General features: G+C 45.7%; 1 protein-coding gene across 1 annotated transcript in view; it reads left to right on the forward strand.

Moving 5' to 3' along the window:
• CEP170B (centrosomal protein 170B) overlaps positions 1-22533 on the forward strand; it is a 68448-nt gene that overhangs the window by 33485 nt on the left and 12430 nt on the right. The window contains exons 8-16 of the mRNA XM_014957590.1: positions 610-1397; positions 3881-4069; positions 4264-4372; positions 6137-7909; positions 11418-11667; positions 13821-13980; positions 18500-18643; positions 20663-20751; positions 21216-21309. Of these exons, the coding sequence (XP_014813076.1) occupies positions 610-1397; positions 3881-4069; positions 4264-4372; positions 6137-7909; positions 11418-11667; positions 13821-13980; positions 18500-18643; positions 20663-20751; positions 21216-21309 (3596 nt within the window). The remainder of the gene's footprint in view (positions 1-609; positions 1398-3880; positions 4070-4263; positions 4373-6136; positions 7910-11417; positions 11668-13820; positions 13981-18499; positions 18644-20662; positions 20752-21215; positions 21310-22533) is intronic.

The raw sequence follows: 22533 nt of genomic DNA on the forward strand, positions 1-22533 counted from the left end.
ACTTTTCTTTTAGCCTCTGGTTTATTTTCCCCTTGTAGAGTGGGGGAAGGTGGGTGCTCGGAGCTGCATGCACTTGTGAGGCGCTGAGCTGGTCTTTCCTCCTGGGGATTTGGTTGGTTTCACGGGATGCAGCCTGTGGGGTTTAGTTACTGATCCTGCAGAAAGATTTCTGCTCTGCAACAGAGAGAAAATAATGTGGGGATCTTGGACCACAGTAATTGGGCAGAATGGCAAAATAATATCATCGCTTTTATTTTTTTATGTAAATGGAAAAAAAAAGAAAGAAACAGAACGTTAAGTATCTAAAACAGTCAGTGTTACAAAATCAGAAACCCTTGGGGTTGAAATGATTTCTTGAGTTGGTTTTTAATAACTTGATAGCCAACTAATGGTGAAAAGTGGGGTCAGGAGACAGCTCCCTTCTCTTTTACTTCCTTCCCCTGATGGGATGCAGTCCCTGTACCACAGCGGGTGTCTTTGGGGTTCTTTAATCCTGTAGGATTTTTTATTTCTTTTAACTGATAAGATGATAAATTTCAACTGGGAGGTAATGACAGGACCACAAGCAACCGAGAACATGAAAGTCAAATCTACCTACCTTGTCTCCAGGCAATAGGCACGAGGACGGGACGCAGAGTGATTCTGAAGACCCTGTGGCACCCAAGGCGGAGAAGGAGACAACAACGACGGCGACGACAACAACAACGACGGGCAGCGAACGCGCGACGGAGCAAGCCAGGCTGCAGCGCCAGATGAGGCGTGATCCCCACGAGATGCTGCACAACAAGCAGGCCTTCGTCATCGAGTTCTTCGAGGACACGCCGCGGAAGAAGCGGTCGCAGTCCTTCACCCACAGCGCTCACTCCTCTCAGAGCGACACCGATCCGGGGCTGAAAAACAAGGTCGAAAAGCGCAAGAACGCGTTGCCGGCGGAAAAACTGGGAAACGCGGTGCCACCGTCCCACCCTGGGGCCCAGGCGGGCAAGGCCAACAGCAACTCCTCTGGGACCCAACGAGCTAGCTCTTTCAAGAGGGAGAAGACAGAGGATAGGATCAACTCTTCATCCTCTTCTGCTTCCAGAGCATCAGCCAAAACTTACGGGAGCGTCGGGAGGAAGTCTAAAATGGCTCAGGATTTTATGGCCGAGTACTTGAGGGAGACTGCTCAGTCTGGGAAGCCAAGCGCTGAGAAACCGGCACCTCTGCCTACCCCGGTAGCTCCACGTGTGGTTGTATCATCAGAATCAGAGTCTGCCTCTGCTCCACCTCCAGAGGTAAAGTCTGCCCAGGGCAGGAGGAACGATGAGGAAGACAGCGTGAGCGAGACGGGCACATACACCATCGAGACAGAGTCGCAGGATAAAGAGGTGGAGGAAGCACGAAAAATGATTGATCAGGTAAATGCTGCTTTTCTGTGCTCGGCCAGTGAGCTGAGGGCTGAAGGATTGGGCTTCTGCACATTGTCCTGGAGGGCCTAACTTCATCAGCTGTCACCATGAAGTTCTGCTCCCTTTTGAATTAGATGTAGCAGGATTTGTGGTTAGGGGTGGGAAATCATCCTGGGTGACCTGTGCTAGGGATAGGCCTCAAAAAAAGGAGAAGAGGCGTTAGAAAACCCCAACAAAACAACATAATTACAAACAAACAAATAAAAAACCCACCATGAAGTTCTGCTCCCTTTTGAATTAGATGTAGCAGGATTTGTGGTTAGGGGTGGGAAATCATCCTGAGTGACCTGTGCTAGGGATAGGCCTCAAAAAAAGGAGAAGAGGCGTTAGAAAACCCCAACAAAACAACATAATTACAAACAAACAAATAAAAAACCAATGGAGTACAAGAAGGCAAGGTGTAAGCCCACAGCAAAGAACTGCCTTGCTTCCAAAATAAGATTTGGATGTAAAAGTGCAAGAGTGGGTTTGCCACCTGTTTAGAGGAAAGGCAAGAGCAGAATAAAGATGGGGCTGATGCTGCTGAGATCCTGGCTGGGAGCAGCTCTGCTCTCTAGGATGGCTCCCAAGCCTCTGCCTTGGCATTGCATCACCTCCTGCCCGCTGTTGGAAGATGGGGAGTTGCTGCCCATCACTGATGGATTTGGTACGCCCAAAGGAAACACAGGCCAAGGGCTGGTGCTCTTGAACCTTCAGGAGCCATAGTGGTAGGTGGGTCTGTATTTGGCTGTGCTTGGCTAGAGAGGGAGTTGCTTGCTGCCAGGGCAAGTGGCAGCTCGTCGAGATAGCGAAGGGTGCGGTCGAGGGCAGAGGCAATCCTAGATGAATCTATACTTGTTTGGATTTTGCAAAGTGAATGAGGAGCCTAAAAACAAAACCCCAGAGATGAGGGAGAGGCTTAAAAAAAACCAACCCACCCAACTAAGCGACCGCAGGGCAACCCAAAGTTTGGCTGCTTTTCAGGTTTAACTTTCATCTGTGGTCTATTATGAAAACAAAACTGGCAAGTTGCTATGAAGATTTAGTGAACAGTAGGCAGGAGGATGGTGAGGTTTAAAGAAATCCTTAATTGAACCTAGCTTTAGAGCTTTGTATACAGTGTTCTGTGAGCCTGGATCCAGCTTCCCTCATTTGTTTATTTATTATGTTTGTTCCTTATGTTTTGTTTGAAATGTGATCGGAAGCTTTCAGGGCAGGGTTTAAGCGTAGCAAGGCCCTGGTCCTGACATTAGATGGTTAATTGGTCTGGTGGGGAAATACCAGGAAAAATGCCACAAAATTGCAATTATTTCTGGCTAGTAGTCTTGGCAGCCTGTGGCTCAGGCAGACGTGCTGGCCAAGTTCTGCTCCTGACTCTGCTATGGACTTGGTTAGGAAATGTCACTGGACCTCAGTGTTTCTGTCCAGGAAGAAAGATGGTATGAATTCTGAGGTTTTGAGGTGACTCTGCTTTTTATTCCCTCCACTGTTGCACACAGATGTTTTTTTAATAGAAGTGAGAGTGAAGAACTTGATGGTTATCTCTGCCCAGCCTCCGTGGTGGCATCATCTTCTGAGCTTGTAGTCAGGGAAGAGAAGCAAGTCCTTCTGAGGTGTGGGTCTTGGTCAAACCCCCAGGAAGGCCTGTTTATCTCCAGAGGGAATCTGGCCAACTAGTTCAAACACTCACCCATCTCAGATGTGCATCCAAAGCAGATCCCCATGCTGCTCTCCTTAGCCCACTTTCTGCTACAGTCTATGAAAGACCCTGGAGATGGAGCTTTCCCCTTTTCTTTTTAATTCCTAATTCTTCATGAATGAGCTGGTAAATAGCTTTCCTGACACTCATCCTGAACTTCTCAGGGCTGAAAAGGGACTTCTTTTCAGTGAAAGTTACTACTACTAAAAGGCAACTCATTGAAATAATGAGGGTGAGAGAAAAGGTGGGTGTGAGTGGGATTCTATGAATAAGCGTAGTTAGAGCTGCTGGAGTAAAGAAGAAAAATGATTTACATGGTTTGTATGGAAGCATTGGCAAGTGTTTCTGGCCCTTTGGGATCATAGTTTGTGTGTGACTGTTTAATGGATTTGGATTTTGGGCCAATATTTTTCTAGTTTCTTTTTTTTTTTTCTTTTTTTTAATTTTTCATGTGCAAACACCTTTTCAGGTTTTTGGTGTTCTTGAGTCGCCCGAGTGGGATTCTATGAATAAGCGTAGTTAGAGCTGCTACTGTGGAGTAGACAAGAAAAATGATTTACATGGTTTGTATGGAAGCATTGGCAAGTGTTTCTGGCCCTTTGGGATCATAGTTTGTGTGTGACTGTTTAATGGATTTGGATTTTGGGCCAATATTTTTCTAGTTTCTTTTTTTTTTTTCTTTTTTTTTTTAATATTTTTCTAGTTTCTTTTTTTTTTTCTTTTTTTAATCTTTCATATGCAAACACCTTTTCAGGTTTTTGGTGTTCTTGAGTCGCCCGAATTTTCCAGAATCTCTTCAGCCTTTAGACCAGTAATTAAAGGTGAAAAAGACGACTCCAGTCCTCATCAGCATCTAATCAGTGAAAATGGCACTAGTCAGAAGTCACCCTTGCTCCAGGCATTTGCCTCAAAACCTGTGAGTGGGTCTCAGGCTGATGCGCAGGTACGGGCAGTCCAGGTGGATTTGCTGAGATGGTGGAGGTGTAGATGGCTTTTCTGTCTGGATGGAAATGCGATGCGTGGATTGATTTCCATTTTGAGGAGGCTGAGTGATGTCTGTATGAGAGGAAAGATGTTGGGGCTGGGATTTGGTTTACAAACCCTCTTTCTGAAACTACCTTCCCCACCTTGTTGTAGATGTCTGCAGCATCTCAGGGGAGTCAGAAGTGGGTGTCCAGGTGGGCGAGCCTCGCGGACAGTTATTCTGACTCTGGATCTGTCTCTGGGCAGGGTGATGGAGGTCCAGGTAAGTCTCATCCTGACATTACTGTTTGAAAGTGGCTGAATCTAAGCCAGGATGATACAAAAAGCAGGAATTAAGAGCTTCTCTGCATCTGTCTGTGGCTTATTGTCTGTTTTAGCTAATGTACTTGGGGTGGGAAGGACAGAGTGAATGGTTTCCAGTGGAGTACTGGGTCCAATTCTGGGCTCCCCAGTTCAAGAAGGGCAGGGAACTGCTGGGGAGGGTACAGCAGAGGGCTACAAAGATGATGAGGGGACTAGAACATCTCTCTGATGATGAAAGGCTGAGGGACCCGGGTCTTTTTAGATTGGAGAAGAGAAGACTCAGGGGGGATCTGATCAATGTCTACAAATACTTAAAGGGTGGGTGTCAGGAGGATGGGGCCAGTCCTTTTTCAGTGGTGCCCAGTGACAGGACAAGTAGAAATGGGCACAAACTTCAATATAGGAAGTTCCATCTAAGCACGAGGAGAAACTTCTTTCCTTTGAGGGTGGCAGAGCCCTGGAAGAGGCTGCCCAGAGAGGTGGTAGAGTCTCCCATCTCTGGAGACATTCAAAACCCACCTGGATGCATTCCTGTGGAGCCTGTTCTAGGTGGACCTGCTCTGGCAGGGGGTTGGACTAGATGATCTCCAGAGGTCCCTTCCAACCCCATAGCATTCTGTGAGTAAAGATTGAGAGAGCCTCTGGTTTGCATTTCGGAGTCATCCAAGAAGTTTCTAAGTGTTATGTTGGACATGACTAAAGGGCACCTGGGAAGGAGAAAGATCGTAAGGGCCTTGGGTGTTAACTAGCCCTGAGTAGTGAATCTTAAGGCTGTCTTATGATGCCAGATGAAAGCCCTTTGCAAGTTGTCTCGGACTTAATTGCTGACTTGCAATTTGGGGCATTTTTGTGGGCTTCTCCTGTGTCTGGCTGTACTGAGAATTTTAGGCTATTCTGGGGTTTGCTGTTGATAAACAGACTCAGTAAAGATTAGAAGAAACCTTTGTCTCATAAGTTACTGCCACTGTTTTCACACTGTGAGAACCTGACTTCTGGAGCATTTGAATATTACCATATTCAAATAACCAATTATCCTGGTATTTAAAGGCGATACCAGATATGAAGCCCCGGTCACAGAATGGGAAAAGTAAGAACACTCTTTCTATGAAGTATGTCCATACTGATAATCCCACCCAGGCTGGGATGGTGAGCTCTAATTCACAGCCTCTTCACTGTTGCAGGGTCTTTCTCCCCAGCCTTTCCTGTGGGATATGATCACATTACAGAACTTGTACTGTGAAAAATGCCATCTATTTAGTCAAAAGGGGCTATTTTATGTAGAAGGGTACTTAAAACACTGCATCACTGCAGCGGTTTTTCATCTCCTTCCCATGGCCTGATTTATGGTAGATTGATGCCAGCAACGCCTTTAGCCTCTAAATGTATGTGCTTGTACTGAGAGGTAGATTATGGGAGAATGAATCTGAAATCCTACCTTGACAGAGGGAACGTGTTGAGCACTCTGATCCAGCAAAGGAGTTAAGTACAATTTTACCTTAAATGTCTATATTGATAAACCTGAGGGACTGAGCAGGAGCCAGGCCTTATTGGTGTTCATATTACATAAAAGCTGAGTTATAAGCACGTGTCTTGTGGGTGCTTTTGTGGATTTGCACTTTGCTCTTGATCTAAGGATCAAGCTCTTACTGAATTAAAAAAAAAAACAAAAAACAGTGATGTAGCTGTACAACAGTTGATTCTTGTCCATTTAACTTCTCTTCAGAAAGCAGTGTAGCCCCAAAACCTGGGGAACCAGAGAATGCCATGCCCTTGAGAACGAGGCGCCTTCTTCCCCAGCTCCCACCAAGTGATAAATCGGACAGTCCCACGCCCGCGGTCCTGGTCTGCCAAGAGTCCTTCTCCGAGGTCACCAAGAGAACCATTGTGAAGGACCACTGCGTGGAGGCCTATGGCGATTCCAGCAGCCGCCTCTTCATCCAAGAAGACTTGGATCCAGATAGCCTCAGCGATGCCAGCAGGTCTGACGACGGCTTCAGCACGGAAAAAGGCAAAAAATATAAAGAGAACAATAAAATGCTAGAGCAGATGGGGGAAGATGCAAAATCGGAGAGCCGGCAGCCAGGAGCCTCCCGTGTCTCAAACGTGAGAGTTGTAAGTGAGCCAGTTACTGCTTCGTTCTACATTGGAGATGACAGCAATGATGTGGGGATTCCCTCCAAGCTTTCCCTGAGCGTGTCCCATACTCGAGCAGACAAAGACAGCAAGGATCAGGAATTTTCCTTCAAGTCTGCTGGCGTGCCAGTTCCTGGAAAGCCGCCGGTCAAAGACGTCAGTGCTTACATTAATGCAGCAGGAAAAGTGGTTATTTCCCTTCATCAGAGTCTTCCTCAAGACCAGGAGAACCTGGCAGGAAAGGAGACGTCATCGTTTGTCAGACAGGAAAGTTTTACCAAAGATAAATCAAGCAGTGGTGTTCCTCAAAATAAGCTCCCACATATTTCAAGTCACCCTCTGCTTAAAGATTTAGAGGCTGTTCGGTCAACCCGTATGGACTTTGGTCAGGAGACTCATCTTCTCCTTAAGGACACTGAAACGGCCTTGGCAGCACTGGAAGCCAAATTACTTGGTCAAAGCCAACAGCTGGAGCCCTCGGAAACTGCTGGTCAGCTGGAGGACTCCTTGTCGGGGGACTCGGACGTGGACACCGCCAGCACGGTCAGCTTGGTGAGCGGCAAAAACGTCCCGACGGGCGCCCCAAAACGCAAAGCCATTGCAAGTTTGCAGAAGGAGAAATCGTCCTCCACGCCGTCCATCCAGGAGCAGTGCGGGCAGCCCAGCGCTCGGGACAGGCTGACGGAGAAGCGGAAAACACAAGCGCCGGAGACGTCGAACCGCCCCGAGGCCACCAAACGCTTCCAGATGAAGCGAAGTGCTGGAGCTCGAGGGTCACTCGACTTCACAGATGATGAGAGAAGCTCCAGCCTGCCCTACTTGCCCGTCCCCGACGCGGTTGTGTCTGACCACGAGCACTCGGTAAACCGGCCGGTTCCCAGAAGGAAACCTTTTACTCAGCCTGCCAAAGAGGACCACAGCAAAACGACTTCCAATGTGCAGAAGATCCAGCAAGTTCTCACCCGCTCCAACAGTTTATCCACCCCACGGCCCACCAGGGCTTCGAAGTTACGGCGTGCCCGGCTGGGAGATGCTTCCGACAACGAGTGCGTTGATACCGAGAAGACGTCCTCCAATGCTGAAGCTGCCGCTCCGGCCTCCAAGCAATCCACGGAGACGAAGAAGTTATCCCGCCTGGACATCCTGGCCATGCCGAGGAAACGGGCAGGTTCGTTTACGGTGCCCAGTGACTCCGAAACGGCTCAGTCGAGGTCGGGGTTTTCAGGCCGGAGCGTGGATTCCTATCGGAAGACGGGGATTTCGGAGGTTAGAAACGCGGCCAGGAAAACGGCGGCTGCTGCCTCCACGAAGCAGCCTTTCAGCAGGACCCGTTCAAGCAGTGTCAAGTACTCCTCCTCGTCCAGTAAGTGCTTGCACTTTATCTTTTTTCCCCCATTCCCCTCTTTCTGATTTACAGGCTGCAGGTGGTTGCCAAGGATTGGTATCTCAGTAATAAGAGCCCTGCGTCGGTGAGTACAAAGGTCTGCGTTAACGAGCGTTACAGTGGTTGAAATTTCCTGTGGGTTTGGAGCTGGGTGTCTCTCAGACCCAGTGAGATGTTATTATGTTGATATTGCAAACAGCTGCTTGCCTTCTTCCCCTCCCCACCCCTGGGTGAATTTGCTTTTTAAGCAACCAGTTGCCATTTGACAATAGCATGTTTGCCATTTTTCTGTTAAAAAAGTAGAATTTAATGCCTTTCCAGTGCTATAAGGAATTCTGTTCTGCTTTTCTTTGACTCCTAAGAGTCAAAGTTTGCTCCAAGAAAGCTGATTATGGCGTTGATGACAGCTCATGTCAAAGGTGGGAGTTTTGAAGGTGTCTGAAACAGGAAAACTTGATATAAGCACCCCACTGTTTTGAAGGTTGCTCCCTTGTTCTTCCTGTAAATGCAAATAAATGTGGGGCTGGACACCACACGGTGATTGCCTCAAGAGAGTCCCTCTACTCTGTTTCCATTCACTTTTGCTGTAGGTAAGGCAGGTGCATAGTTGTGTTTTGGTGATTTGGGGGCTGTCTTGCTACCCTACCTGAGCACTCAACAGACCCTTGCAATATCAACATGCGTCATATTGAAATCAGCCATTAATTAAATGGGGTGAACAATGATGCTAATTGGTAATTAGATTGTTCCTGACACCTTGGGTTTAAGTCCTGGTCTATGCCCCTATTCTTTGACTGACCATGGATGTGGCAAACCAGATGTTTGCTTCAGTTTTAGGAATGATGGGAGGGGCATAGTTGTGTTTTGGTGATTTGGGGGCTGTCTTGCTACCCTACCTGAGCACTCAACAGACCCTTGCAATATCAACATGCGTCATATTGAAATCAGCCATTAATTAAATGGGGTGAACAATGATGGTAATTGGTAATTAGATTGTTCCCGACACCTTGGGTTTAAGTCCTGGTCTACACCCATGCTCTTTGACTGACCATGGATGTGGCAAAACAGAAGTTTGCTTCAGTTTTAGGAATGATGGGAGGGGCAAGGAAAGGGAAGAACCCCTTTGGCGGGGTTTCTCAGGGCTGTTGAGAGGGATGCTATTTTCACCAGATCTGTGTTTTTGTAAGGAGTTCTTAAAGTTCTGGGTGTATCCTTTTCATACGCTTTCATACAGTTGAAATAATTATCCTTCTTGCACTATTCATGTTTATTGCATGCTAAAAATTGTTATTTGCTGCTTGTTTTGATTTGGGTTGTCTTAGTGCATCCAGCTTCCCTTTTATTTTAATGATTTTTTTTTTTCTTGCACATTTGTATACGCATGTAAATCAAAATGGGAATAAGATGAAAGATTATGTACAGTCTCTTCTCTTGCCTTTTGTGAGGGGATGTTATTATTGACTTCTTGGTAAACAATAACAAAATTAAAACAAAATAATGTGGTCAGAGTTTTCCAAACAGGAGGCACTCTTTGCGCTCCCTCTGCCTTTGGACCACAAACTTCGAATCGTATGGAGAAAAATGCTAAGTGTTGGCCAGTTCTTGGGTTAAATGAATTGGTTTTTGATTTCCAGAGCTTTGTAGCAGCGTGCTAACACCTTCCCTCGTGCAGCAGTTGCAGCAAACGATGCTAATCCTTTCTTTGAATTAGTTGCTCTTAAAATACTAACCTCCTAATTCCTTGATAGGATTGTGGACCTTGCACAAGCTCTAGGTATTCTCGTGTGCTTCGTGCTTCCTCGTGCTGTACCGAGTGTGTGATGCATGTTCCTCTACTAATGCTCTTACAGTGAATCAACGCCGAGCACCCCATCCCTGGAACAAAAGGGAAACGTTGACAAACTGAACTATTGGCACTGTGCTATCAAGACCTTTTTGAGCATGATACATTGAAAACATTGACTGGATGCAGTCCTGAGTAACATGCTCTAGCTCTAGGCAATCCTGCTTCAGCAGGGGAGTTGGACTAGATGATCTCTATGGTCCCTTCCAACTCTAAAAAATTCAGTGAAATTCAGTGAAATCTTAGGAATAAGGAGGCAGATGTGGCTGATTTATTCAAGGATTTCTTAAAGCATTTAACTAACCTCAAGAGTTTCCAACTCTCCCACTGGGAGAAAGTTAACTAAAGAAGAACAGAATGAACTATCTGGCCACGAGACAAGAAATGCCAGTAGATTGTCAGGCCATCTGAAGTAACTTTATGTGAATAATCCACGTTACCAGTTCTCAAAGCTAAGGGCCTGTCTCCCCTGCTCCTCTGTTTACTCAGTATCAGCTCCCTCCGTACCATTCAAATGAGGCTGATTTCCCTTGGCGTACGGGGATGGAAAATCGGGCTCTTAATTTTAAAATTGCTGTTCAGTGACAGGGTGACCTCTTGGTTCTAAACCTGTGTTTAAAAAAACTGAATCTCTACTGCTGGAACATGAGCATATTTAAAAAAAAAAAAACAACATAATTTTTTAAAATCCTAAACCAAGACTTTTATCTAACTATAACTGAAACAGCAATGTCTAAGATTTTTTTTTCACTATGCAGTAACTATTTATCGTTTCTACCTGCATTTTATATGCCAAATCTATTCTTTTTGTTTGTATCACCTATGATGCTGGCTTTAATTCGCTTGCAGTGGTTCAGACTTGCAATAATCTTGGTAACAGACTGAAGCTTTTAACTTTTGTAACTTTAAATAAGGCGGCTGGTTCTGTGTTTGGTGGGTCTTCATTCTCCAGGGAAGGATGGAAGGGAATGAAGCGGTGTCTGTAGAGAGTGTAGAGCAAATGCTGGGAGCCCAGTTTTCAAATCAGGACATCGAGGTGCTCCCCATGTCAGGAGCACCTGGGTGTCTGCAGAACCGGTTGGGATAAGTGGGCAGCTTCCACTTGGCTCCAGGGGTGGGAGCCAGCCCTGACTGTGTCATTAATGGTGGCAGGAGGTGAACGTGGGAGTGTGGACTCTTGTGAATAACATCCATCACTACACTCTGTTCTTCACTCAAAAACCCCCTCCTTTTGCCTGTACTCGCAGCTAATTGGAAAGGTGTCTGCAGGCTTGAAAATTGGGCTCTCTTTAGAAAAAAAAGACTTCTGTGGGACTATGAGGAGTCTGAAACGTGTGCTACTTATACACAGAGCTTCTGTGCATGGAAAGCCAAGTCTGTGGTAATAATTTATAACATTGGAGTTGGTAACACAGTCATTTTGCTTTTCCATTGGAATTTCCCACTGCAAATTTATACAGTGAGTGGGAGCCATAGAAGTGCTCAACTTTTGAAATGAGCTCCGAGAATGTGCCGTTTAACTTAAAATCTGCACAGAAACTCTCCTTTCCTTGTGTTCTTGGGCTAGTTTTGTGTTACCTTTTTGCCCTTTTGTAGTTATTCTTTACTCCTTCCTTGGTCTGAAACCAATTCATTTTTTATAAGCGTCAAGGCGGAGACCGCAGGGTTCAGATTACACTTCTACTTCGGAGGAGGAATATGGCTCAAATCACAGCTCCCCTAAACACAAACGCTCCCATACTTCAACAGCCACACAAACACCGAGGCTACGTGGCTCTGGGCTGAGCAAGCAGAAGCACAACGGCAGAGAAACGGATGAGGATGAAGATTTTGATGACCACCCTGACCCCTACAACTTCATGGCGCAAACAGCAGAGATAGCAGAAATCGCCAGGTGAGCTGGGGCTCTATGGATTTGTGTGTTCAACCCACATGTTGAAAAGGGGTTGATTTTTCTTTTTTTGCTTGGTGTTCAAATCAAACCCAGTTGTGGAGGTGGAAGGAGAGACGTTCTACCCTGTTGTTTGTGTGCCCCCTCCCATCTCCTGAACTTTAACTTGTTCAGAGTTGGAAGGTTTTCATGAAGCTTTACAGCCTGTGCTGGGATGTGCTGGGACCTTCTCACTAGAAAATGCCAAAGTGCAGGGCTCCGTTTGTCTCTTGTTCAAGCTATGGATGGATCTCCTTGTGTAGCTCAAAGTCTGTCAGAAGCTGTAACTGTCTATAACCTGCTTTCTGCTGGAAGTCACTGTGTGTGCAGGACCAGTTGGTGTGAATTGTCCTAATTCTCTGCAGAGGAAGTCAAAGGGATTAGCCAAGACTGAATATGTAAACTGTTGAAGCTGCTTTGCCTGAAGGCGCTGAGGGAGCTGGAGTTGCTGGAGGGCAGAAACCTCTTTTCATGGCACAACTGAATCCAAATCTGTCTGGGCTCTGTGTATAAATGAGTTATTGCTTTGCTTGATGTCCCTGGATATGGGACCTATTGTGTACTGGTGGTCTGATGGTTGCCTGGAGGACCTCGGCAGTAAAGCAAATAGATTCTTTTTTTAAACAGTGGCATTTGAGGTTTGACATCTCTAATATGCAACTGTGTTATGCCAACTTTCCAGAAATACTGGTCTTCCATTGTACTGGCCATACTTGAAATACTTTTGGGGAGAGGAAGCTGTCGGCTGGCTGCTTCTGGTCTGCATTTCCACCCCTATGGCTTGCCACACTGATCTCAAAAGGGCTTTTTTTTGCCTGAATGTTGCTGTCAACCTTCAAACTGGGCTGTGTTACCTGTGCCACATGGAGCCTGATGCCAGGAGATGCTGGATTCCCTCCCGGCAGCGTTCCCGGCTCGGGGATGCGGCAGCTATAAATAAGTGGTTGCACCAGACTCGTCTGGCGCTGCACAATGCAGGGCTGGGTCACAGAGTCTGCTCCCTAATTGCAGTTCTGATTTCCGTTGTTGCTGCTCCCAAATTAACTGGGAGGGGTTTAGAGGAGTCGGAGAGAGTTAAAAGGGAAAATGCCCCTTGTTTACAGAGAGTGAATCATATGATGAATGCGTTCGGTGACAGCTCTATCCAAACCGGCACGGATGGATGGGGGCACCTTAGGCAGGCAGATCAAACTGCTTTTTATTAACTCAATTATGCATTTTTCTTTCCAAGGAAATGTTTTGATGAACTGACAGTTTTATTACATTGCTTGGTTTTTCAAATTAAAGAAGGAAGTGTCTTTCAGATGAAGCTAGCTAGCTGGGAAGTGATTTTTTTTTTTTTTTTTTTTTTCTCTTAGAAGCTTTTCTTTAGAATTACTACAACAGCTAATTTTTGGTCTGAAGGGCTGTTTTTTTTTAAGCTCTGCTAGCAGCAATCCAGAGACTTAGAAACTGGTTTTGAGATCTAGAGCGAGTAGAGCCAAATTCTACAATTGCTGTGTGTTAACTGGGCACCTGTCAAGGGGCTTGAAGACTTGGTTTCTGCAAACCAGATCCCTCTAAAGTATGCCGTGCTTACCCTGGTAATCCCTCAGCTCTTCCAGGGAACGCGGAGGCGTACTTTGATTTACAGTCTATAAACCACAAAGGAGAAGGAAAGAGAGTTTGAAATCTTATTATTAAAATAATAAAGAAAAAAGTGTTTCCTTGCACGGGCTTTTAAAGGAAAAAGAAAGAAGTCTCAAGAAGAAAACGTGGCTATTTACTTCCTTCTTTTTTTTTTTTTTTAATAGAAGAGTGGATGGGTGAGGGAGCAATAACATAATGCTTCTTTATGGATTGTCTCCAATACTTTCTGGTAGCGTGTAGTCACTAGAATTTGCCTCTTATCAAATCTCTTTGAAGCTGGGTTCAAGATGGGAATGGATTTATTTTGTTCCTCTCGTACACAGCCAGAGTATTCTTTGGCACCATGCCAAGGCACCCCCTCAAAAAAACCTGCTTTTCCTCGCCTCTGCAGAGATTATAATTTGTACAAACTTATTTTTACATTTTATGAGCACGAGGCTTGTTGTATCACGTGTCCTAATGGCTCTGCTGCCTGCCCTCTGCTTCAGACTCAGCCAGACCTTGGTGAAGGACGTGGCCATCCTTGCTCGGGAGATTCACGACGTTGCTGGAGATGGGGACTCGCAGAGTTCATCAGGGACGGGACCGAGCACCTCCCTCAGCTCTGTGCCCAACACTCCTGCTTCCACCATATCGGCCAGAGAAGAGGTAAGACCCTGAGGGACAGAAGTCTCTGCCTCTGAACGTGAGCGAGTCTGCAGGGTATGGTTGTGGTGGAAGACCAGGGCAGCATCCCCAGTTGCTGTGGCATTAAAAAAACCTCACCCATTTGCCCCCCCCTAAAAAACACCAGCAGAAAGATTGACTGCAGTCTATTTTGGGTGCTCTTCATTTAGCCCTCCCCTGTGCCACAGTCAGCCTTGCAAGAGGTGGGAGTGGGCTGCATGAGTCAAGAGCTGTATTGGATCTGGGTGGGTTTGGCTTTTGTTGAGGGTTCCTTACTCTGCCTCTAGGAAGCAGGAGGGGCTCTAGTGTCAAAATGTTAGATTCCTCCTGTTATTTCCTAGGGATTTCATGGCCTGTAGTTGGACTCTGGTCCCTAAGTTTGTATCTGAGGAACAGGATGGGGCAGGCGTGCTGTGCTGCTGTACCAGGGAGCCAAAGCCTCCCTCCTTGTTTCAGATAAGGCCCTGATGATGTGCTCTGGCTGCGTGCCCCGTATGAGCTGAGTATCTCTGCTGCATCCTTTCTGCCAGGGCTGTTGAAACATTGTGCAGATGTTACTTGAATCCCTTCTCTCCATCTGTGTATTGATGGGTGAGGGCTGGGACGCTGCTTTCCAGCAAACAAGGAAGGCAAGGAGGGAGGTAGGTAGGTTGGGACATGCTGTCCTTCAGCTCTTCAGTGAAGTTGTGGCTTCCTCCTGAACCACGTAACACAGTTTGTCTGCACTGGAATGGGGAGGAGAGAGGTGATTTCTTCATTTGGCTCACCAGAGCAGGGACTCAGCTCAAACTTGACGGCAAGGTCACCAGGAGGCTCCAGCTGCTAAAGTAAAATTGCTTTTGGTGCTGTTTAAATCCCAAGTCCCTCCTGTCTACCACCAGCTGCGGGCTTAAAAAAATACACAGTGCTCTCTATCTGCTCTTCAGATGGTCATCTCTGCCCTCTGTTGTCTTTGAGTGCTGTGAGAATTGCAGACCTCTCCTAAGCAGGGTTTGAAGCTGAGGACCAAAGCTGTTCCCCTGCCAAGAGCGTAGCTGGAGGCCCTGTGACCCTGCCATGTTCATCACTGAAGGTGCAAAGCAGAAGTTTAGGGAGATACCCAGAAGATAAGGCGAGTGTGGCCATGCTGGTGTCAAACTGAGGTTAACTGCAGCCTGCTCAGGGAGGGATTGTTCTCCTGGAGGCTGTTAGGAGCCACAGTGCACAAATGTGCAATAACTCCAGGCACCGAGATAACGTGTTTTATTGCTTTGTTTCCATGCAAGTGCCACACCTGCAAAACTGCCTTTTGTGTTATTCTTTTTGAGAAGTTAAGGTGACAAATCTACCTTACTTCTGACTTGCAAACGCAACATTTGCTGTGGGTTGGCAGTAACTGATACTTGGCACTGCTTCCTTCCAGAAAAATCAGTGTACCTACTTTTTTGTGGAGTGCCACTGAAGGGTATGGCCATAAGTCAGCTCATAGAGAGGGATGTCCTCTGCTGCTAGAGGAAGGACACTGCAAAACACAGTGTTTGTGCAAAATGATGGGCTCCAGAAGCACGTGGTTGTGATGCTGAATGGCAGGATTGCTTGGACTCAGGCAAATGGAGGGTTTCTCTGTGACATGGCTTTGCAATCCTGCCATGTGCTGTGAGGGACGTGCCATCCAGCCCCTTTGCAGTGGTTTCTGAGATGTTACAGTGGTGTGAAGGAAGAAGCACTGGCAGGAGCCTGTGGAGATGGATCAGGAGCCATAACCTTTGGTGTGTTCAGCCAGTGTTGGCTGAAATCACCGTAAAGGCTTTTAATTAGACTCCTCCGGACAGGCTTGGGCAGTGCTGTGATTCAGCTGGGAGGCCTCTGAGTTCCACCAGTGCATCAGTGGAGTTGCTGTGTGTGACCAATAGCCAGGAACAGGTTAAATCAGCAGGACTTTCTACTGGCCATGATGAGATGTGGAGCTGAATCCTGAATAACTTGGGATCCTGAACTGTGCATCTCAGGGCACGTGTTATGAATAGGAGCAATATAAAGTGATGTGGGTTTAATAAACACACACCTCGTCTTCAGAACTGGAGTGGAACCAGCAGGGACTGGGTGCTGCTGAATCTGTGCTAAAATAATTATTTTGGCTTAATGCAGGGAAGTTGGTAGGAAATATCTGAAGATCAGTGTGTGTGATGCTAAACACTGTGAATCTTGTGGGTGTTTATTAAACAACTTTCTATTAAATATTCTAGGAAAGGAGATAGCGATGAGAAATAGCTACTGTCATTATAATAGTAATATATTGGAATATCTCATAAAAGAAAATAAGTGAATAAGAAGTGTTTGCTGTGTGACTGTCTTATACTCCTCTGGCTCTCGCAGTGCTGTATGCCATTCTGCTAGCTCCTATTTTTCTACTACTAAATATTTATATCTATTCTAATAACGTAGGGGGAAATGCAGGAAAAATAAGGACTAATGCCAGAATCACTTTTGAGGGTTTAATACCATCACTTTGGTCCAGTGTCCCTTTGGACCAGTGTGTAGCACAGCATTTCTCGGCATCAAATAAATTGCTTTTTAGGTTACTTTCATAACAAAGCTTGGTTAAAGATTAAAATCACGGGCGTTCTCTTAAAGGCTAAGATGGAGCCTTAGATTTAAACCTTGTTCTTCATCTTCTGTCCTTTCAGGTCGAGTGTTGGCTTGGGTGTTCGCCAGGGAGGTTTTCAGTTTCCCTAGTGCATGTTTGGGATGTTTTTGTTTGTTTTCGTAGCCTTGGCTGTATAGTTTATAATAATCTGGATTCTTGGCATACTGAGTGAAGTACTGCTACAAAATAAGCAAAAAATCCCCAAACCAAACAAAAAAGGGGTCCAGCAAGGGTAAGACCTTTGTGATCCCTCTTTACCAAAGCCGTGGTTTCTTTTGGATGCCTTGGGTTGTGGGTTTGTACGTCTTAAAAAGCTTAGAGCCAGCTTTCTGCAGAGCCAAGCGGTCGAACTGAAGGCTCAGCTGCTGCCAGAGGAGTCAACTGGGTCATCCCAAATCACTGGCTACTTCTGCAAATTTTAGCCCGGCACAAAATTCTTTTGGCTGGTATTTTTTTAAAGTTGATAATGATACAGCAAAACCTTCAGAGCCCAATTATGTTCATTAAGTTGATTGTTTAACGTACTGGGTATGAGTGTTGGTGTGGTGAGAGGAAATGCTTAGGGGTGTGACAGAACAGAAAGCATGAGACCAGACCAGGTCATGTTGAAAGTCTCCTGGTGATGGGGAGCAGGTGCTGCCCTTGGGTTGTTTCCAACTGGTTGTGCTGGGAACTGCTGGACTTTAGGAATATCTCATTCCCTTCTGATGCTGTTTCACCGCTGCAAGCAGCCTCACTTACTGGTTCTGCGCTTCACAAAAGGATGCTTAAAACAAAACAAAGCTTATGAGCTAAACATTTTGGCTGTTGTGCCCCTGCACCGTAATATCTCATACCTTCTGCCTGTGTATAACCCAAGTGCTATTGCATAGGGAGTGGGGAGCCTGGACCTTGGATGGCACATGGTTTCCTCACAAGAGCCGTGTGCTTTGCCAACCAAAGACCTTTCCAGGCTGTACGTTCAGCCTGTTCTCTGTGCTTGGAGGATTTTCGGGATTTCTACTGGAAATCTGCAGGATTTCACACAGCACAGACTGTTTTGAAGTAACTGGGGAGCTGCCCAAGACCACCTCTGCAGAACTGGTTGGTGACCAGGACCTCCACGGGCTTCAGTGCATGCCGGGGGCGGGGTGGGCATCGAGTGCTGGTCCTTCAAGAATGCGCTTTTGGGAATGTCACCCCAAAATAACCCCAAACCACATGTTCTCTTTGATACTTGCTGTCACAGTCATTCACTAGCATTGATCTCTTTGTTTCTGTTTTAACACAGATTGCTCGTAGATCTTTTCGGCTGGCATATCCATCTCAGGTGCACTTTCCATCCCATTATTTTTGTATCTCTGTCTTGTCACTGTTATTTTCCTCCCCTTCTTTTAGAGTTTTTGTCAGTCAGTCAACCAAACAGGAGTAGATGTCTTGCCTTTTCTGTTTTTCCTGTTAATTATTTGCATTATCAGTGGTTTTGTATTGCTTTTTCACCTCTTCCATGTGTTACTGAATGGTTACTGGTTAATTTTTAATGTGGCTTTAATGTTGCATTGATATATTAAAACATAAGATATGGAAAAATAGGGCCTTTTTGAGTTGGAGCCTAAATTTAAAAGAGGCAAAGATGTACTTCTCAGCTACATGCTCAAGTCTCAACATTATAAAGTGGAAAAGCCCCACTGAGGTTCGTAGGATGACTCCAGTGGGTAGATGCTTGCAGGATTGGGATCTGGTAATTTGCTTAGGAACCCATACCTGTCTGAACAAGTCTTAAATGAATCAGTATTCCTCTGGGACTTGCCTGAAAATCTGCAGTACCTGCAGTGAGTGCCTGTGTGCCTCCTTCCCTACTAATTTTTTAATGACTCATTACTCATTATTTCCAAGTTGGTGCAGCACATTCCAGAAGCAAGTCTGAACTACCAGAAAGTGCCTCCGGGATCAGTGGAACTGAAGGATTTTGACCAAAATATGAATGATAATAGAGAAGAGGATCCCTCAAGAAAAACGAGGACAAGAAACCGTGAGGAGGCAGGCCATCTTTTTCTTTACTTCATATATGACATTGCTTTAAGCTGCAGTAGGTATACCCGCTCTTGCTAAGCTGCCAAAGGAGGCTACTAAAAAAAAATTGACTTCTCAGGAGCCCTGACTTGTACGTATAGAAACTGTGTTTGAAAAAAAGGAAAAAAAAAAAAAAAGAGGAACAGAATCATTCTTCTTGCCAATGGTGACTGAAAATTTCCTCTCTTGTGTATAACTCCATTAAAACCTGAGGCTTGGTCACTTGTTGTTTGGGAGGAGGCATTTGGTGTCAGAGCCCACTTAGGCTATTTCAGTGCTCTTTTAAAGAAAAATGCAAAAATCTCAACTTTGAAATCTGCAGCACCCCTAGTTTAATGCTCCTGGAGCCCCTTTAGTTACTGGAAGGGGCTATATGGTCTCCTTGGAGCCTTCTCCAGGCTGAACAACCCCAACTCTCTCAGCCTGTCCTCTCAGTAGAGGTACTCCAGCCCTCTGAGCATCTTTGTGGCCCTCTGCTGGACCCATGTCTGCACCTTGTGAGGAGTTTCTGCAGCTGGGCTCGAGTGCCGTGGCACAGCTGGATTGCTGTCTACGCAGCGAGCCATTTGCGTTGTTCCTCCAACGTGTGCAATCTCCTAGAATTGTAGAATCATAGAATTGTCTAGGTTGTCTGCGATCTCATAGAATTGTAGAATCATAGAATCGTCTAGGTTGGAAGGGACCTTAAAGATCGTCTAGTCCAACCATCAACCTAACTCTGACAAAAAAATAAATAAGAAATAAAAATCACTAAACCATATTCCTGAGGACCATGTCAACCCATCTTTTGAACACCTCCAGGGATGGTGCCTCAACCACTTCCCTGGGCAGCCTATTCCAATGCTTGATAACCCTTTCGGTGAAGAAATGTTTCCTAATATCCAATCTAAACCTCCCCTGGAGCAATTTGAGGCCATTTCCCCTTGTGGTATCTTCTGTGACTTGGGAGATGAGACTGACCCCCGTTTCTCTACACCCCCCCTTCAGGTAGTTATAGACCGCGATAAGGTCTCCCCTCAGCCTTCTCTTCTCCAGACAATGCAGGATTTGATGCAGTTCATCTGGAGCTAGAGAGCAGGGTAACCCAGAAGTCACTGGGATGATGCTAAAGGAAGCCTGGCCTGAAACTTGAGGCTGGGAATAGTGTTGGAGTGAAGGCTGTAACAGGTTGATGGTGACAGGGAGCAGAGGAGCAGGCTGTTGCTTCTGATGGCTCTGGTTGAGAAGGAAGAGCTGGGGCAGAGGCTCTGGGGAGGCAGGAAGGGATAGCTGGGCTCCAGGACAGTCACTGCTGCTCCGGAGGGGAACTGTGACTCAAAACAGGTGATGGAGGGGAACTTGGGCTGAGCCACCAGTGTCCCCATCCTACCCTGTGACTGGCCTGAAGCAATCCTTCTCCCCTGTAAAGACATGCCAAGGCCAAATAAAAGATGCAGGTCCAGTGCCCCCCAGCTGATCTAGGCTTTCCTGGTAGAAGCCTGGGGCTCCATTTGAACCACAGGACTTGATTTATTTGGAGTTTGGTGGTTTTTTTTCTTGTTGTTTTTAATAAAGCAGAATGTAACGTGGTGGGATGTTACATGGCTTTGAAGGGGGCTTGGACTCATAAATCACATTAGATGGTTTCAGTGAGATTGCTTGTGGGACTTCTTGTGTTGGGATTTGGCTTTTTTGGGTTTTTGCAGAGAGGAAAGATGCCTGTGAGGCTTGAAAAGTCTTAAGCTTTTTCTTTCAGAAACACTTAAATAGTTATCTTACTGTAGACAACTATAGAGTTTCTGAAAAAAAAAAAAAATTGAACGAGTTAGTATTAATCTTTTTGCCCAAGTGCTGCAACAAAGCTCCGTGTCATCTTAATCTCCCTTGAACTTCAAATGTCATCCCTAAAGATAAAGATGTTTCAGTAGAGATCATTAACTGTAAAAATTTCCAGTTTTGTAATATGTGGCTCTGTTAAAAGTTCTCTGCTCTGCCCTTATATTTTAGGTAATCTTTGACAATCTGATGTTGAACCCGGTGTCCCAGTTATCACATACAATCCGTGAGAATACAGAAAACCTAGCTGAAAAAATGAAGTAAGTAACTTTTTAGCCCTGGCCTGAAATGTTGACTTGCTGCTGAGTTTGTTGGCTTGTGGAAGATAATGCATCGTTGTCTTGGAAAGTTTGTTTTGTTTGGCCTTTGGAATTTTACTGCTGGATTTGTGATGCCTGTTGATGCCTTAACTTTGGAATGTTGCTGGTGCAAAGAGCAGAAAATGCATTCCTCTTGGTGGCATGTCTCCTCTTTCCTCCCCCAAGGCCCTCAGAAAGCTTGCAGGTCACCAAGCCTTGTGAAAGCTCTTCAAAGCATGTTGGTGCTCTAGGAGACATCAGTTAGGGAAGGACTTTGGATTGTTCCTGTATCAGCTGAAAGGCGCTTTGTCTGACCCCCTAATCCATTAATCTCCTTTGTTGCCACATCTTGTGATAATTAAGTCTTTTAAACAAGCAGCTTTTGGATGGCAATTTTAAGACCTGCTCAACTTTTTGTGCTGCAGGATACTGTTTCAGAACTCAGAAAGGACCTGGGAGGAGATGGAGGCCAAAATTAATTCAGAAAACGAAGTGCCAATCCTGAAGACATCAAACAAGGTAAGACCAAGTGAAATATTGAAGGCTTGCATCCATGAAAGCTTTGTAAGAAACCAAAATAACAAGCTTTGGCCCTTCTCAAATCCATTTCTGAAATTTCTAGTCCATTTACGTTTGTTCAACTGCTGGGTTTTGTTACTGTTTAAAGTGTGACAAAGTGAGTTCCTCCAGATGTTGTGTTTCACCAAACTCTTTCCCTCTTCCCTTTGGGATTCATCTTCAAAGACCCAGTCCTGTAACAGATGTTCAAGTTCAGGGTCATTAGACCTCTTTTAAACATCTACCAAAGCATCACCTATAGTGTGATTCCCACAGCTTCAGTTGGAGACAGGTGTTTCTCGTCAGTGTTTGTTTTCTTCACCTGTAACAGTTCAATAGGAGGGCAATAAAAAAACCTTCAGCCCTAGGGTGGCATCTGTGCTCTCATCACCTCTTTATTGTTAGTTATGGAGACTGTCAGGAGGGATTTAAGTAGAGTAATGGACCCAGCAGTATGTATGTGGCCACTTGCTTTGTTCTAAGAGTTGAGCTTGCAAATGTGCAGTTGGTATTAAGGAGGATGTGAAGGAGCTTTAAGACCCAGTCCTGTAACAGATGTTCAAGTTCAGGGTTATTAGACCTCTTTTAAACATCTACCAAAGCATCACCTATAGTGTGATTCCCACAGCTTCAGTTGGAGACAGGTGTTTCTCGTCAGTGTTTGTTTTCTTCACCTGTAACAGTTCAATAGGAGGGCAATAAAAAAACCTTCAGCCCTAGGGTGGCATCTGTGCTCTCATCACCTCTTTATTGTTAGTTATGGAGACTGTCAGGAGGGATTTAAGTAGAGTAATGGACCCAGCAGTATGTATGTGGCCACTTGCTTTGTTCTAAGAGTTGAGCTTGCAAATGTGCAGTTGGTATTAAGGAGGATGTGAAGGAGCTTTTGAGCAGTCAGTCTGGCTAGTGTTTCAAATCTAAAATCCACTGCAGCTATGAATTGGGGGGTGTAGTAGCACTGGGTGAAAAGATCATAGAATCACAGAATGGTTTGGGTTGGAAGGGACCTCAAAGATCATTGAGTCCCAACCCCCCTGCCCTGGGCAGGGACACCTCCCACTAGAGCAGGTTGCTCAAGGCCACATCCAGCCTGGCCTTGAACACTTCCAGGAATGGGGCATCCACAACTTCCCTGGGCAACCTGTTCCAGTGTCTCACCACCCTCATAGTAAAAAATTTCTTTCT

The sequence above is a fragment of the Calidris pugnax genome, unplaced genomic scaffold (genome assembly GCF_001431845.1).
Source record: "Calidris pugnax isolate Ruff unplaced genomic scaffold, ASM143184v1 scaffold211, whole genome shotgun sequence".
Taxonomy (NCBI): domain Eukaryota; kingdom Metazoa; phylum Chordata; class Aves; order Charadriiformes; family Scolopacidae; genus Calidris; species Calidris pugnax.